The 15696-nt window shown below is 37.5% G+C and overlaps 1 protein-coding gene across 1 annotated transcript; it reads right to left on the bottom strand.

Moving 5' to 3' along the window:
* Positions 1-702: 702 nt before the first annotated feature.
* On the bottom strand, positions 703-14059 carry CLC-F (chloride channel F). Its single transcript, XM_077381343.1, has 9 exons — positions 13428-14059; positions 12790-13192; positions 11600-11794; positions 8340-8794; positions 8145-8249; positions 5503-5736; positions 5113-5325; positions 2898-3130; positions 703-1150 (listed from the first exon to the last, which is right to left on the bottom strand). Exons 1-9 carry the CDS (start codon positions 13710-13712, stop codon positions 1069-1071), a joined length of 2205 nt encoding a protein of 734 aa, XP_077237458.1. The 5' UTR covers positions 13713-14059; the 3' UTR covers positions 703-1068.
* Between the last annotated feature and the right edge of the window lie 1637 nt (positions 14060-15696).

The following is a 15696-nucleotide window of genomic DNA, read 5'->3' as shown; positions in this document are numbered from 1 at the left end:
AATGACGAAGAAGTAGTAAAAAAGGACATACGTGGGACTTAGACGGAAACGGGATGCATAAGGCAATAGCAGGAAAGAACGTGCCAAAAAATAGAGGATTCTCGCTTTTAGCATAGTAAGGATTCCACCGTTTCATTTGAAAAAAAAAAACAAAGAGAGATAGAGACTAGGCAGGCAGAACCATTGGGATCAATGGTGACAATTTAGGATCACAAACAGGGTCTTGGTCCCCTACCAAACGGACATCTCATGTTTAAGATACAGAACTACAAAATCAACTATTTAGATTTTGGAGTTTTTATATGGTGCAACTGTGTAAGCCCCTTATTTTTCAAAAAGTACTGTACGGAACACATCATAGGATGATCCAAACCGTCCATAAGACAGAACACAACATAAATAGGTTGTTCCCAAAAAATCATTTCCATAGGCTGATCCTACCCCTCCGATCTATAGCTATGGAAATGATTTTTGGGGAACAATCTATTTACATTGTGCTCCATCTTATTGACAGTTTGGATCATCTTATCATGTGGTCCGTACAGTACTTTTGAAAAATAAGGGCTTACACCATATAAAATCTCTAGATTTTGTTGGTGAAACCCTAAAAAAGGGTTGTTGCATCAAAGACCTAGAGCATCCAATCAAGGTGTTGTCAATGGCATTTTGACCGGAAGGTCACAGATCCGACCACATAGAGTCTTTTAGGAACAGAGAAACATATTTTTTACAATCCAAGAGTCACGTTATTAGAACATATGAATGTCAAAGTCCATTTGGCAATTTGCTGATATTTGCCAAAATAGCTTTTCAAATCTCAAAATCGTATCCTTTTTCTTTTCTCATCTAATTGCTTGAACCTGTCAGCTTGGAATAAAAACTAACATGTACATAATTGCCTGGTCTTTAGTTATACAGCGAACCCACTGGGATAAAGGCATTCATTGGCTGACAAAAATTGGGCGCATAAAATGCCACTAGCAGCATTGTGCAAGGAGGTTCTCATAAACACAAACAGCCATTACCTGACAGGCCTCCCAGTAATGAATCAAAGGGGACTTTCCATATTCAGTGGCCATTCGAAATGATTTCCTGAAGGTCTTCTTCTTTCCTGGGCTGGTAGCTAGATTTACAGCGATCTACCTCCTCTCTGCATAAAAAAAGTATGTTATTATAAGTGACCTTACAGCGTAAAAGTTTTATTTCATACGCCCAGTTTGTTTTTATTTTGAGAACCGATTGTGAGTCCAAAACTGATTATTGGACTGAAATTCATGTTTAATTTTGTGTCCAATAATCAGTTTTTGACACTCAATCGCTACTCAAAACTCCAAAACAAACAGGGCCTTGGTGTCATATTTTAATCAGATACAGGTATGAGGTATTCATGAATGTGACACCAAGTGGTAGAACAGCAATTATATAATCATCTAAAATAGAAAATCATATAATCAAGCTACATCAGAATGCTAGTACTCTTCTACTCACATTTACACTAAAAAGCCAAGCATTGGACCAATAAAAGGAACTCAAATCATTTTTTCATAGAATGATTACGATGAGAGGGCCATATTCTGAGTAGCCCAAAAGCATTTATCTCATCTTTTTTCTTCTTTTTTTCTTTTTGAGTGATAACATGAAGAAATATATTAATGGTATTGGGTATTAAAATAACCACTAATACACCCAACGTAATTCCATCTTGCTCAAATGCCATTCAGCCCAGTCTGTAATCTTCTTCACACCCTAGCACTAACTAGACCACACACCTTTAAGAACCCATCAAAAGCCATGCTCTTATGATGATAGACTAACAGAAGTTGAATACTCACCCACATCGACCTCGTGACATTGTTGACTAGTTGAATTCTAAATCACAGTGAACATTCTTCTGCTTCAATAGCTAGTAAAGTTGGCCATTCATGGTCCCTTTCCCCCAAAACCTTGTTTACAATGACATCTTTGATTTTTAACTCATAAATCTCTGCTACATTTACTTTCCATCCCTATATCATTTCATTGAATGCTCTCTTTCTTTTTTTCTCTATAGTCACTAGACCTCTTATATAGCGTGCCATTAACCTTCTTGTACCATGAAATACTCCCCCCTTCCCTCGATCCCTCACCAACCCACCCCACGCCACCTCGGTCCATGGTTGTCTTTGACTGATTTCACCTTTTCTCCACTTTCTGGGTATTTCGGATTCCTCTATTTTTTTCAACTTTATCAAGTAAATTGTAGGCCTTCGTTCCGGCCTCCATGTGGGCAATATTTATCTCTGGCAAAATTCATCCTAAGCCAGGAGCACTATTCAACTCAATATCAGAAATACCTAAAGAAAGGCCATTTGTTAGTGAGATATGCAAAAGCACCAACTCCAGCCAACAAAGGCTTCACTTATGAGTTGCAATATAAACTAAAGCACAACGTCGGTTGGTGGCCATCTTTATGCACCAACAGTCAAAAAATGATAGCAACCCCAAGGCAATATATTGGTACATTGTTTTTGTGCTAGCAAACACACCAGATCAATTGGACTTCTGCTACCGCACTACATAAGAAATCAATGTAATATGTTTTGACTTTTGAGTCAAACATAAGCTATATCAAACTTTTAAAATGCATAGAATCAAAAAGCAAAGCTAGACCTGGACACATAAGCTGTATCAAATTTTGACATGTAAAATACTTAAGCTGAAAAGCCTGCATCATTTTTTATGGCACACCAAAACGGTGCTTGTTGAAGGGGAGAAACGTCAACAATATACAACTGCAAAAAATATTAGAATTGTACTTCCCACTGAGGATGAATGATGAGCTGCCCAGAAAAGTACAAACCAAGAATACAAGACAAAATGAGAATGTGTCATCACCATATTGGAGAAACCATGCTAACCTGAGACAGTGCCAGATAGAATCATAATGAAGAAGCGCAACAACTTTGCGCTTCCGTTCTTTTCTCAGGTCTCCACCACGCCTGACCACCGGCAACTGCTTGATTCCTTTGGCCTCCATGAGCTCCTTTGCAGTTGCCAAATCCAAGTCTGGATAACAAGTTAAGATACCACGCTCACTCCCTTGATAGCGTATTCCTCGAGTAAAGACAGAAGAAACAAGACAGGTGTTCACCTGTAAAGAATCCCGAAACGTCAACATATAATTTATTTACCTTTTTGTTCTCTTGGGATGTACCATCTCGGGGCTTCCCTCTTTCTAATTATAAAGATTACCTTTTCAAACAAAATAATTTCTTTACCAAAAACACCCTTTATGAAGTCCACACGTGCATTAGAAAAAAATGCAACAGCAAAACTTATAAAATCAGAAAAGCAAAATGAGAATTTCTGTATGACGCAAGCCCAACAGGCTATAAAAGTCATTACAGTAGATTTTGAACAAGCCTCATTTTCAACTGAAATAATAAAAAGATCTTTCAGTAACTGGTTGGAAGTATTTCATAATGTAATCAAAATGGATGTGATAATTCACTGAGCATATCAATATTTCAATTGAACAATTCGCAGACCCGCTAAATATATTTTTTTATCTAAGGCTTATCCATGAATTCACTGTTATCACTGTTCAAAATTTTTACCCATGAATTTTAAATGTTCTTTTTATCAAATTAAGAGATAAATTAACCAACTAACTCACAAAATTTAGATAATAAATGCTGAGTTCACTACATTCGTTGCAAATACTGGATTAATTAGTCACAAACTGCAAATCGAGTGAGATTTGATGAGTTTGAAGCACAGTAGCTACAACAGGGAATAGTACTGTTAACTTACCAACTTCTCCAAAAGCTTAAGCTGTTGGAGAAAGGTGTTATTTATCTTTTATACTTTAACACTCCCCCGCACATGTGGCCCACTTGGCAAACACATGGCACATGTGGTCCCACTTTGGGCCGACAATCACATGTGGATTTTTGCTATCCGGGAGGTTTGAACTCCAGACCTTTGGCTCTGATACCATGTTAACTTACCAACTTCTCCAAAAGCTTAAGCTATTGGAGAAAGGGTTATTTATCTTTTATACTTTAACAAGCACAACTATGATGAATCACATGTACAAAGGCAGAAGAGAAAATTGAGCACTTCTTATTAACTACCATACTGAATGAATGATACTATATGTAGGGTTAAATACAGTGGGGGCCCACATTGTTTGGGTGATCCAAACCATTCATTTGAAAGTCCCTTACCTAGATAGGGTGTCTACAAAAAATCAGACCCATAGGATGATCCTAACCCATCCAACAGTGGAGGGAAAAATGGGCAGATTTGTGGACAAACTGTGCATGTTCATTTTTTTCCTATTTTTCCCTCCACTGTTGAATGGGTTAGGATGATCCTCTGGATCTGATTTTCTTGTGGAGACACCCTATCTAGGTAAGGGGCTTTCAAATGAATAGTTTGGATCACCCAAACAATGTGGGCCCCCACTGTATTTAACCCAACCGAGTAGATAAGCTTAGCTACAAGACAGAGTAGCAACAATTTTCCCATATATATATATATAGAGAGAGAGAGAGGAAACTGTTGGTGAACTTAAGCGCACCATAAGTTTGGTGCGCTTAAGCTCCCCAATCACATGGGTCCCACTTGTTCTGTGGTGATCCAAACCATTCATTTGCAAGGCCTTGTGATAGATAGGGGGTGTACCAAAAATCAGCTCCATAGGATCATCCTAACCCCTCCATTTGTGGAGGACAAAAAATGGGCAGATTTGTGTCTGTCCATTTTTGTCCTTCACAAATGGAGGGGTTAGGATGATCCTATGGAGCTGATTTTTGGTACACCCCCCATCTATGTAAGGGACTTTCAAATGAATGCTTTGGATCATCCTAACAAAGTGGGCCCCCATGTGATTGGGCGCTTAAGCTCACCATAAGTTTGGTGAGCTTAAGCGCACCAACAGTTTCCTCATATATATATATATATATATATATATATATATATATATATATAGACACACACATAATATATTCAGTAAATAATGACTGAATTAATCAAATAGTAAATTTTGGCATTAAAATCGAAGTGTTTATAGGGTTGAAAAAACTTTTTTTGATGGGCGCAGTTGAAAAGACTCTGAAGAGCACATACATCCAAAATTGTTGAATCACCATCGGCATCATTATCATTTGTCTTAGACAGTCGCCGCTGAATGTCACCAAGTGTAAGGATACCCTCAAGAAGATCTTCAACACCGACCACAAGAACACAATTTTGGTGGCTGTCATGCATAATTTTTATCGCCTCTTTAAGAGTTATTGTTGGTGAGACCTTCACATAGTTCTTCGACATGGCCTGAGAGACCTGAAAACAAACAGGATCATAGAAGCCCAGGAGTTGAGATATTTTCCCAATGACAGAATTGCGTACCCTGATTCATCCAAGAACTGAGCAATTGTGGGAACAAGAATTATCTAATAGTTTATTTGAAATTGTTTAGCAACACAGAAAGGGAGAAAGACTGCAACAGTAAAATCAAACCTTCAGATCACCCAACACTGTATCTTCATCAAAAGTTTCACAGTCATCACCATTTTCCAGAGTAGAGAGCTCAACAACACTTTCATCATCAGGTCGCCTCCAAATAGCCTGATTTTTGTCTCCAGCGGGTGAAAGAGAAGAATAACCCCGCCCCATGGTCCTTGTATCAGATGCCTCGGTCTCCTTGGGCTGGTTTGTAACAGAAGGCACCCATATTGCTAATCCAACAGCCCCCTGTTTGCATATGACAACACTGTTCCTTACTTTTTCAGCCATATTGTGCGAAATTCAAACATATAATGGTTCATTGTTGCAATAATCTAAAGGACGTGCCCATGAAACCAAAATGTGAAGCCCATTTCAAGTCACAGAATACATAATTGTGCACATCATATAAGCTATTAAAAGGTACCAAACCCTCTTGATGAATCAGTGAGGAGAAAATGGAAGTAGATGGAATTTCATTCTTCTAACAATTGTTTTTTTTAATCCATTTACATAATTCATTCCCCACAGAAAACTACAAATTGTTGGAGATGAAATAGTAACAGATGGGTTATTGATGCAGGACAATACCTAATTTAGGGAGACTCCTACACTCCTAATGGGATAAAAGTTTTAGGAAAGATTTAGGGTTAACACGGAAGACTCAAACACCTAAAGAACTAACCTAGGGCTGATTTGGCTATAATTTTATTATGGGGCAGTAGCAATAACAAGACGTTAGATACTTTCAATAATTAGAAAAATCACAATTAACAAGAAAAAAACCTTATGCAAATTAATCAATAGGTAAAAGATCCTCTGGGTGGATTGTTAATGGCAAAATTAGTCCTAAACTAGGTTTTACGCATGCAACCAATTAAAAGAACTAAAAGCTAATGCATATACCGATGAATTAGATGTCAAGAATGAAAATAGTACTAATCAATGAGGATCATCAGAAAATTATCAACAGCAGTGAGGGGTTCAAAGCAGTCCAGATTTAGGCTACAAGGGTATTTCGGTAATTTTACAGATCTGAAATTTTGGGGTTATACTGCTGTCCAGATTATAGTTATGATCTAGGAAGTTAAAAGGAAGAAAATATAGGGTTTAGGGAGGGGTTTGATGGTAGGTTTAAGCTAGGGATCTCAAAAACTAGTTTTAGGACTTGAAAATGGTGAAAATCTCAACTAGGCTCAAAAGGGGTTTTGAGTGTTTTAGCTGAGGTTTAATCACAAAATCAATCCCTCAAAATCTCAGATTGAAATCTTGAAGAACAAACAAGAAATATGGATTTTGGTTTTTCCAACTTTAGGGTTCAAAACACAAAAGAAACTGAAAAGATTGATGTACTAACCTTGTTGTGCATATTTGATAGAAAAAGAGAGTAGAGAAGATGAGAATGATGGTTCCAAACCACCAAAAATAAGAAAGAAGAAGAAAACCCAAATATTTGGCTTGAAGCAAATTGTCAACTCTATTCAATATTCAAAAGTCCCTTACATTGCTTTCATAAGATGTATTTATAAGAAAAGAAACCCTAGAAGATAACTTAAGACCTAAGCAACTAATCTCAATCATTCATCTAATCCAAAGTAAACTAAATAAAGTTAAAAACTTACATAAAATAGTAATCTCGTAATAGACCTATACCACTTCCTAAAAAACTCATAACTTGCTCAAATCACATCCAAATCATGTGATCTTGGGCTCATTAGATAGGAAATTGAAAAACATTTCTAATAATACCAAAAACACGCCAAATGGGTGAGATTTGATGCCTAAAAAGTACTACACAAATAAAATGGGAGAGTGATAAATCGACCCCCATATATCTTAAATCTACCCCCTATATGTCTATCTCTCTCCTCTTTCTCTGTCTAACCCAGAGGAGAGAAAGACACATGGGGAGTCGATTTAAGATATTTGGGGGTCGATTTATCACTACCCATAAAATGACGAAAATAGAAGATAAATAATTAAAAAATGACGCCCATGTATAAAAAAAAGGACGCCTATGTCTGTGGCCCATGCTAGAGTTTCCACCATCAGTCTCGTCCACATCTGCGCTTGTAAACCTTGAATTCTTTCTCAATGTTGATGTCCCCATCAGTTATCCTACCACATATATGGTAAGCAATCTTCAAGAGCAGTTCCCAAATTATTCAATTTGCCAGATCTGGACTCTTCAAGGGTATTTATAAAGCATTAGTTCTTAACGGAAAACAGAAATATAAATTGCAAAGTATAAAATCATTCAATTAAATGCCAACTACAAACAGGACCCTTGAAGACCACACACTCAAATCCAGCGAGATACAGCAAGACAGGTGCATGATTCACTCCTTTCAGAAGCTCAGCTATGTGAATGATATCAATGAGTTGATGGACATATTAAGATTGGGAGAAACTTTGGACATATGAGGAACCAAATGGACACATTCCTAAATAGTATATGAAGTTGTCCAACTTCACATAGTTATAGTTAGCCAATGAACTTCCCAACATTTGAAAGTCCAAAGGATTTTCCAGAATAACATTCAATCTAACTCTTGAGAGTAGAAAACAATTTCATTCATGCAGACTTGGTAATATCAGGATAGTGCCTGACCTCACTTGAACTGTATAAATAAGCAATCACTGGGCTAAATATTTACCATGAGTGGAAGCAAAATTCTGTAATCCTTTGTCAACTCAAAAAGGAGGAGCACTGATGTCAAGGGAACCGAACAAACAGAAGCTAAAGTAGCAGCCATTCCAACCTGCATCATGGAGAAGTCGACCATCACACGTTATATCCATGGCAAGCTGATCAATTGATTGAATTCCTTGACCAGACAAGGAAAGTTTACCAGTGCATAGGCCTGTGGCTGGGCAACAGCAGCATTTCCTGGGATGGCTGAATTAATTATTTCTGCAGCTGAACCCCCAAAAACGGCACCTACCGCAGCACCAATCATCAAGCTCGGAGCATAAAGACCACCAACAAGCCCAGAACCTTTGCAAAGAGCAGTGGCCACAACTTTGGCCGCGGCTAATTGCGTTAGGAGCCAAATTCCAGGTGCTGAAGCACTCTTTCCTGTATGTAGGATTTCTTCAACATTTGTGAAACCCCAATACAGTATACCAGGGTACCTAAGAGCTATTATGCCAGCTCCTAAACCACCCAGAGCAGGGCAAACTACTGCTGGAAGCCCAAATCTGTCCTTGATATACTCAAAAAATTTTGTGAACCAAGTAACCAATCGAGTGAAGACTACACTTACTGCTCCACACAACATACCTAGTATGAGGTATAAGGGTAGTTCTGCATGAAAAGGCAACAAGAGAAAAAACAAATTACACAAAGGAACATGATACGAGGGCGCGCCCAAGTCATTATTGTCCCAAACAGCCCTCTTAATATCCAATGATGTACCAAAATAGGGGCATGCATGTCATCTTATGTGATAGATAGTACTACTTTCATTAACAAATGGCCATCAATGCCTTCTTTGATATGTGGCATAATAGGGAGGACTGTTAAGAAGCTCCCTGACATAGGCATGTCCTCCCATGGTTATTAATTTCCACAAAAATCGAGATGAAACAACCAAAATGTTTCAGTTTCCATCCCCACTGAAACGCATACTAAAACCAAAACTAGAAAAGTAGTATTGGAATATGTGTTACATAATTATATTTATATGAATTGCATGTGAAATGTGGCGTATGTATTATGTATAAATACTTATATGAATTACATGTGAAATCTGGGATGTATTGAATTGTCAGACATGTGCATTAGATGTTTGATGATATTAAACTACTAAGGGTGTTTTTTTTCCCTTATGTGATAATTTTTTAGTGTGTATTTGTGCTTATTCTAGCACTTCCCGAAGTTTCATCTTAAATGTCCATCGTTTGCATATGTTTCCATACATTGCCATGATTTTACAGGATTTACACAAATTTCAATCTAAAACAGACATGTTTCGATAGAATACCGCCCCATGATATAGCAAACCTAAATAGGTGTTTGATGTTGTTTAACCTTTATGGGTGATTTTTTGCTTATGATATGGCTTTTTAGTGTGTAGTTTTTCATTTTTTTCCCCTTATGCGATGGCTTTTTAGTGTGTAGTTTTTCTTATTCCAGCACTTCATGAAGTTTCAGCTTAAATGTCCATCATTTGTGTATGTTTCCATATGTTTTCATGTTTTATAAAATTTTCAACGAAATCCCCACCTAAATGTCTCTGTTTTTGTCACGACTGAAATGCAACAAAACTGAAATCCGAAACCTTCACTCGGAGGTATGTTCCCTTCATTAAAGCTGACAAAGTAACTCAAGGTACGCTTCATCTTAACCTATTTAATTGTGAAAATCTATCTGCTGGCTTAACTAAGAACCAGTTATCTTCTCCCCTCGCTCTACTGACAAGTGTTGCACAGATAAGGTACAGGATTGCCCTGCCAGACTAAAAATTGCAGTTCTAAGAAATTGCAGTAGTAAAAATGCCACATTTTTTCCACTAGAAAAATCCATTCCCAAGAAGACGGGTGCTGGTGAATGGATTATTTACATCCCAGATTTGAAACAATTGCTCGTTATTACTCAGGCTTCACTAAGCTCGTCAAAATCTCAAATTGAACAAGAATTCAGGAACTCAGTTTAAAGTAAACTCCTCAACATAATTCTTCTACTTATCCACCTCCACCATCAGTGTCACGTATAGATTGAATCCTATAGACAGTTCCTTGACCTAGCAATACAGTCCCAACAAGTCAACAACCAAGGCACCAGAGCGGCAAAAGTTCTAGTCACCTTGTCAATTGATAATTGAAGCACCTTCAGAACAATAGTGAGGAGGGAAATATAGTAGTATTCCAACGCAGGTAGTTTTTTTGTTGTTCCTTTTCTTTTTCTGTTTCTTTTTTGTTCAGTAGAAATCAACTAGGTTTGTTTTTTATTCAGTAACGTAATTACGAATAGTGAAGGGGGAAATATGCTAGGATACCAATGCAAGTAGTTTTTTTGCTGTTCCTTTTCTTTTTCCGTTTCTTTTTTGTTCAGTAGAAATCAACTAGGTTTTTTTTTTATTCAGAAACTTAATTAAGAATGGTGAAGGGGGAAATATGCTAGTATACCAATCTAAGTTGTATATTTCGTTTCATTTCGGCCGAAACAGGCCGAAATTTCAGTTTCGGTCCGGAAACCGGAATGAAATCCAGTCGGAATTCGTTTCGTTCCGGATTTCGTTCCGTTTCGGTCGTTTCAGTCCGTTTCGGCCGAAATTGTCTGAAAAGAGAGAAAAAAATTTAAAAAAATACAGGAATGCCATTATAGCCGTTGGGAGTGTTTTTGGACTATTCTACCCTCACTTTATGACTGTTTATTACCGTTTTATAGCCGTTGAAAGGGTATTTTCCGTCTTTTTAAATCCACAAGCATGCACACCACTACATATAGCCCATTAACCATTGTTTTTCCACACTCTTCTCTTTCACCTTTATCTTACAAACTTCATTTACAAACTTTCCCACCAACTAAGATCTACTCTAATCTTCTTTTAAGCTCTTCAAGCTTCTCTAATTTTCTAACAATTTCTGATTTTTTCATATTTTTAACTATTTTAAAAAAATCCCTCTGGAAAGCAGAACAAAAAGTTTCGACCAAAACGCGAAATGAAACAGCTGAAACGTTCCGTTCCGGTGGCCAAAACGAAACGGCGAACGAAACGGATTTTACAACTTAGATACCAACGCAAGTAGTTTTTTGTTGCTCCTTTTCTTTTTCTGTTTCTTTTTTGCTCGCTGGAAATCAACTAGGGTTTTTTTTATTCAGTAACTTATGCAATATCAATGTTTAGAAGTAACTTGAGATTCCACAAGAACAAATATTCAACATATTTATCTAAAGCTTAAAGAAAACTGGTGTTAGCTGCATATCTATGATCTAAATTACTATATAATTGTAAGTGTTCAAGACAAAATAGTTATCTTCATGAAGTGCAACAAATGATGATAGAGCTTTCATCACCTTCAAAAAACAATAGTTATCTACATGGTTCCATAAAGATACTTAGCCAATTTCCATAATATGCAACTGGGTTAGAATAAGACAAAATACCAGCAGCAGATTTCAGTTCATACGTGGGCACTGTAAAAGCTGGCCTTTCTCCAAGTAAAACATTTGATACTGTAGACGATATAACAGAAGCCAAAATTATCATTGCAGTGGTAAATGGAGGTGAGTTTTCTGCTCGAAGAGGCCTTAGTACTGTTTCAATGGCAAAAAAGCAACCTGCAACAGCTGCATTAAACCCTGAAATTCCCAAAAAAAAAATATAAGAAGGGAAACCACCCCAACTTGTAGTGAGATCAACTACAGTAGGTTTGAATTGATTACATGAATTTTAAAAGAGTTGACAACATATTCTAACATACAATTCTCAAAAATACCGTGAACAGGAGCAACTATAATAGTCCAGGAAATTGCTTCATAAGTATCAGAAAAAAAAAACCTTTGGAGAATAGAAAACAGAGAAAACAGAGAATTCCGCAAACCAATTTCAGAAATATTTGTGACTATGGTTATGGCAATACAATGTGGTTGGACTTTCATGTTTATGTGAACGAATCAGTCTTTCCACTTTACCGCTAGGAAAGAGGATAGCAAGTTACAAATTATGTCTCGGCAGGACATGCATTTCTGCTACTATTAAATTAATAAATTAAGTAGTTAATGGAAGAGTTATCATTGCCCTTTTGTAGGGATGAATCTTGTATGTGTTCCTGAGAAAAGAAATTCGACCAGTTTTTTAGGTCTCAAAAGGGTGAGGAAACACAACTTATGAAGGAAACTAAAAAAAAGTAGCTCAAGTGCCTTTGAAAATGATAAGGTCTTTGATGCAAGAAGGATTTGATTCACATCATCTTGACTTGATTCTACTGCAAGTGCATGTACTTGGGAGACATTCTTCTATTTTCCTCATCTATTTTATTGTGTGTGTATGTGTATATGTATATATTAATCAAAGCCAGTAATCAGGATTAAACAAGCTACTTGCACCAATTTGTCATAGTTATCATCCACAATGTGGCCCATCTGTTAGTGCATCCAATTTAGAAAACGCATGAAACATGTATACGGTTAAGGACACAAGAAGAAAGCTTATAGAGAACATTGCCTCATATAAAGAGCCACTTTTGGAGATGAATATATAGAGAATTATTTTCACAGTAAAAAAGAGTCGTGGCATTGACCAAAGAAGAATTCGGAGTGGTGACATGCAAAGAGATTAGAGAGAATTGGCATACCTGAAGCAATTCCAGCAGCAGCACCAGCTGCAACAAGAGCTATCCTCCTTTCCCTGTTGTTTTCCATCATTTCAGAACACCCATTGGCACATGACTTGCCAATATCAACACTTGGACCCTCCGGACCTAAAGAACAACCAGTACCTAAAGTTACAGCAGCCTGGATTGCCTTTATTGTGGGAAAAACTCCTGCCAGCAAATCAAAGCTTTGCCTCTGATTAGACCTGGACTGCTTTATTTGATCAAAGATCTCAAGTAATCCATGCATCATGCCAACAACAACTCCTCCCGTGACAGGTATTAAAAGTATCCTGTGCCATGTATCAGCCAGCCTTTGTAACCGAAGCCAAGCAGCCCCCTCGTTTGGAGTACCTGCCCAAGCCCATTCATGTATTACGTGCACCTATAATGAAGAATGAAGAGGCAAATATTAGAATGTAATTGATGATATGAGAACAATTTGTAGGTAAGAGATTGGATTTGGAAAATTATGGTATATAGTGCTTCTACCAAGTATTGAGACGTAGAAGCATTTGTAATTACTACTTACCCACTTTAGGTTATAATGAGATTATCAACAATTTTATCCAACTCATATGAGATTACCAAGCATCTTAGAATTAAAAAAACAAACAAACCCCGCGATTAAATGCAGCAACACAGAGGCCAGTGGCGAGACCGAGGAGGCATCCGATGAGAAGCAAGGCCCATTCGGGGGGTGCACCGTCAGCAAGGGCGTCCTGAGAGCGATGATCAAAAGGCTCATCCAGATGCTTCCGGCTCAAACGCCGACTTGAAATCCCCCGATCCAACTGCTTTAACAGATCCTTAATCCCTTTCTTCTTCGATCCTTCACCTTCCACATCCGATTCTGAATTCGATCGCAGCAGATGCTTGTGATCGTTCAACTCCCCTCCCGACATTTTCACAAACCCATACACCCCTCCAAAGGACCGCCAACAAGAGGAGGTCAATCGGCTCTTCAATACCCAAAAATATTTGAACCAGGAACCCTAATCCTAACACTAATAATGGGAATTTTCCAGAGTATACAAGGAATTGCTGGGTGAGAATGATCGAGAGAGAGTGAGAGAAATCTGCGTATTTCTTCGATTTCTGCCGATCTCGGGATCTTCTCGCGGCTAAATACAAGATAAATAATACGGGAAAGGCCGAGAGGAAGCAGACCTGAAATATAATAGATTATACTATAGGGCCTTGTTTTGGGCGATGATAAATTCGCACCCTCTGTAGGATAATTCGCACCCGTTTATGCCATGACTCTTTTCTCTTGCAAAAGAAGTCTTCGGATGCTTTTTCACTTCGCTCCCGACAAAGTGCGTTTACCCATCCCCAAAAAAAAAAAAAAAATTGTTCGTTGCGGGGAAATCGGTCATTCCCTTTTTTTTTTGTGAAATGGCTGAGATCAAAATTTGTGATTTTTTGTAGTTAGCTTAATCTCGTAGCTTTCCGCAAAATTGCCTGGTAAATCCCTGAAGAAAGCTAAACTGAAGAGCGCTCGTGCAAAACCCAACCGCAAGCGCACCCCATTTCATCCACATCATCAGCCACCATTAATTATTCCATTACTTTTATATTTTCCAATGCTATGATAAATGAACTTTGATGTTGTGGATCCAATGGCGACGATGCCCCTTGCAGTCTATTTTTCCCAGGGTATATCCTTCGTTAGGAGTAAAAATAATTCTTCAGGAAAACTTTTTCTTAAGTTTTTTTTTTTTATTTCCATAATTTAGAGAGAAATGATAAATATTAGGGATATCATTATAAATTAAAAGGTCCTGTAAATAAAATTTGAATTGCGGTAGTTCAAGTCTTTTTCGTGTGGAATCAAACAGTGGAAAGCATTAAATTTTGGCAAAAAAAAAACACTCCTTCTCTAAACTTTCCTAAGAAATTCCTTCAATCCAAAAGTAACTTAATTTACAATTTTTCATTGCCATTTAAATTGACAAATTTAGGATTTCATTAATTCTTCAATGCTATTACAAGAGGATCATTGTGTGCTTATATAGAGTACTTACATGATAAATATCGAATCAAATCAAGATAGTTATGGAGGGAAAATCATCAAATCTTCTTTCTAATCTCTCTTGCTTGCTTGCCTCTTCTATCCATTGCCTAATTTATCTAGTTGTTTCATTTAGCCAACTTACCCAATCTACTTCTAAGATGATCCAACGGTGAGATCTTAACCCAATCCAACTGTTGGATCCTACATATTCTAGTATGCCCCTCAATCTTATATGGATTGAAAATCGATATATGTTTGACAACAATAAAAAAATTCCCCAATACAATAGAATTCCCCAGATTACAAATGCAATCAAAATCAACTGATTTAATGCACACTTTCAAAAGTCAAAGACAAAGATCCTTTGATGAAGATTGATATTGATGCCAATGATCATTGATGATGGTTGCTGAAGAAGATGCCGATGTGTCACGGAGAGGGCTTAAAAGCCAATAAATCTCGACGGGACTAGATGATACTCAAGCCTTAATGGGCGAAGAGAAATGAGTCGCTGTGGACCAATGCCAAAATGGGCAAGAAATGAGTCACAATGGATCAATGCCGGAATAGGCAACAAAGAAGAGGAAAAAAAGCAAAGAGATGGGCGGCAATGATACGGCAACAACATATAGACTCAAAAAGAAAATTTTAAGAATTTTACGAGTGCAAGACTTCTTTTTGTGTTGATATCAATTTGGGGCATGTTATTGTCGAAGGACAGAAAATGGAGCCTCTTGAAGGAAAAGTGGGATGCTTGATAAAACATATGGGTCACGGTTTCCCCGGTGAACGGTGTCCGATTTTGCCGTCGTCGTCATTCTCCATCAAGATCCTAACCTTTCGCTGCAAATCCTCCACGATTTTTTTTGCCA

Source organism: Tasmannia lanceolata, unplaced genomic scaffold (assembly GCF_043159265.1).
Source record: "Tasmannia lanceolata isolate RefF3 unplaced genomic scaffold, GAP_Taslan_0.1 ptg000006l, whole genome shotgun sequence".
NCBI classification, from domain to species: Eukaryota; Viridiplantae; Streptophyta; class Magnoliopsida; order Canellales; family Winteraceae; genus Tasmannia; species Tasmannia lanceolata.
Note: the sequence above shows the minus strand (reverse complement) of the source record. Positions and strands in the feature narration are given on the sequence as shown.

Bases quoted from the DNA above. Each gene is read 5' to 3' on its own strand.
- CLC-F (XM_077381343.1), bottom strand. From the start codon at position 13,712: ATGTCGGGAGGGGAGTTGAACGATCACAAGCATCTGCTGCGATCGAAT. The intron at 5,737-8,144 runs GTAAATATTTAG...ATATGCAAACAG, and splicing joins GAATTTTGCTTCCACTCATG to GGGGCTGTTGGATTAGCAAT. The intron at 3,131-5,112 runs GTATGTGCTCTT...GATTCTTTACAG, and splicing joins GTGATTCAACAATTTTGGAT to GTGAACACCTGTCTTGTTTC.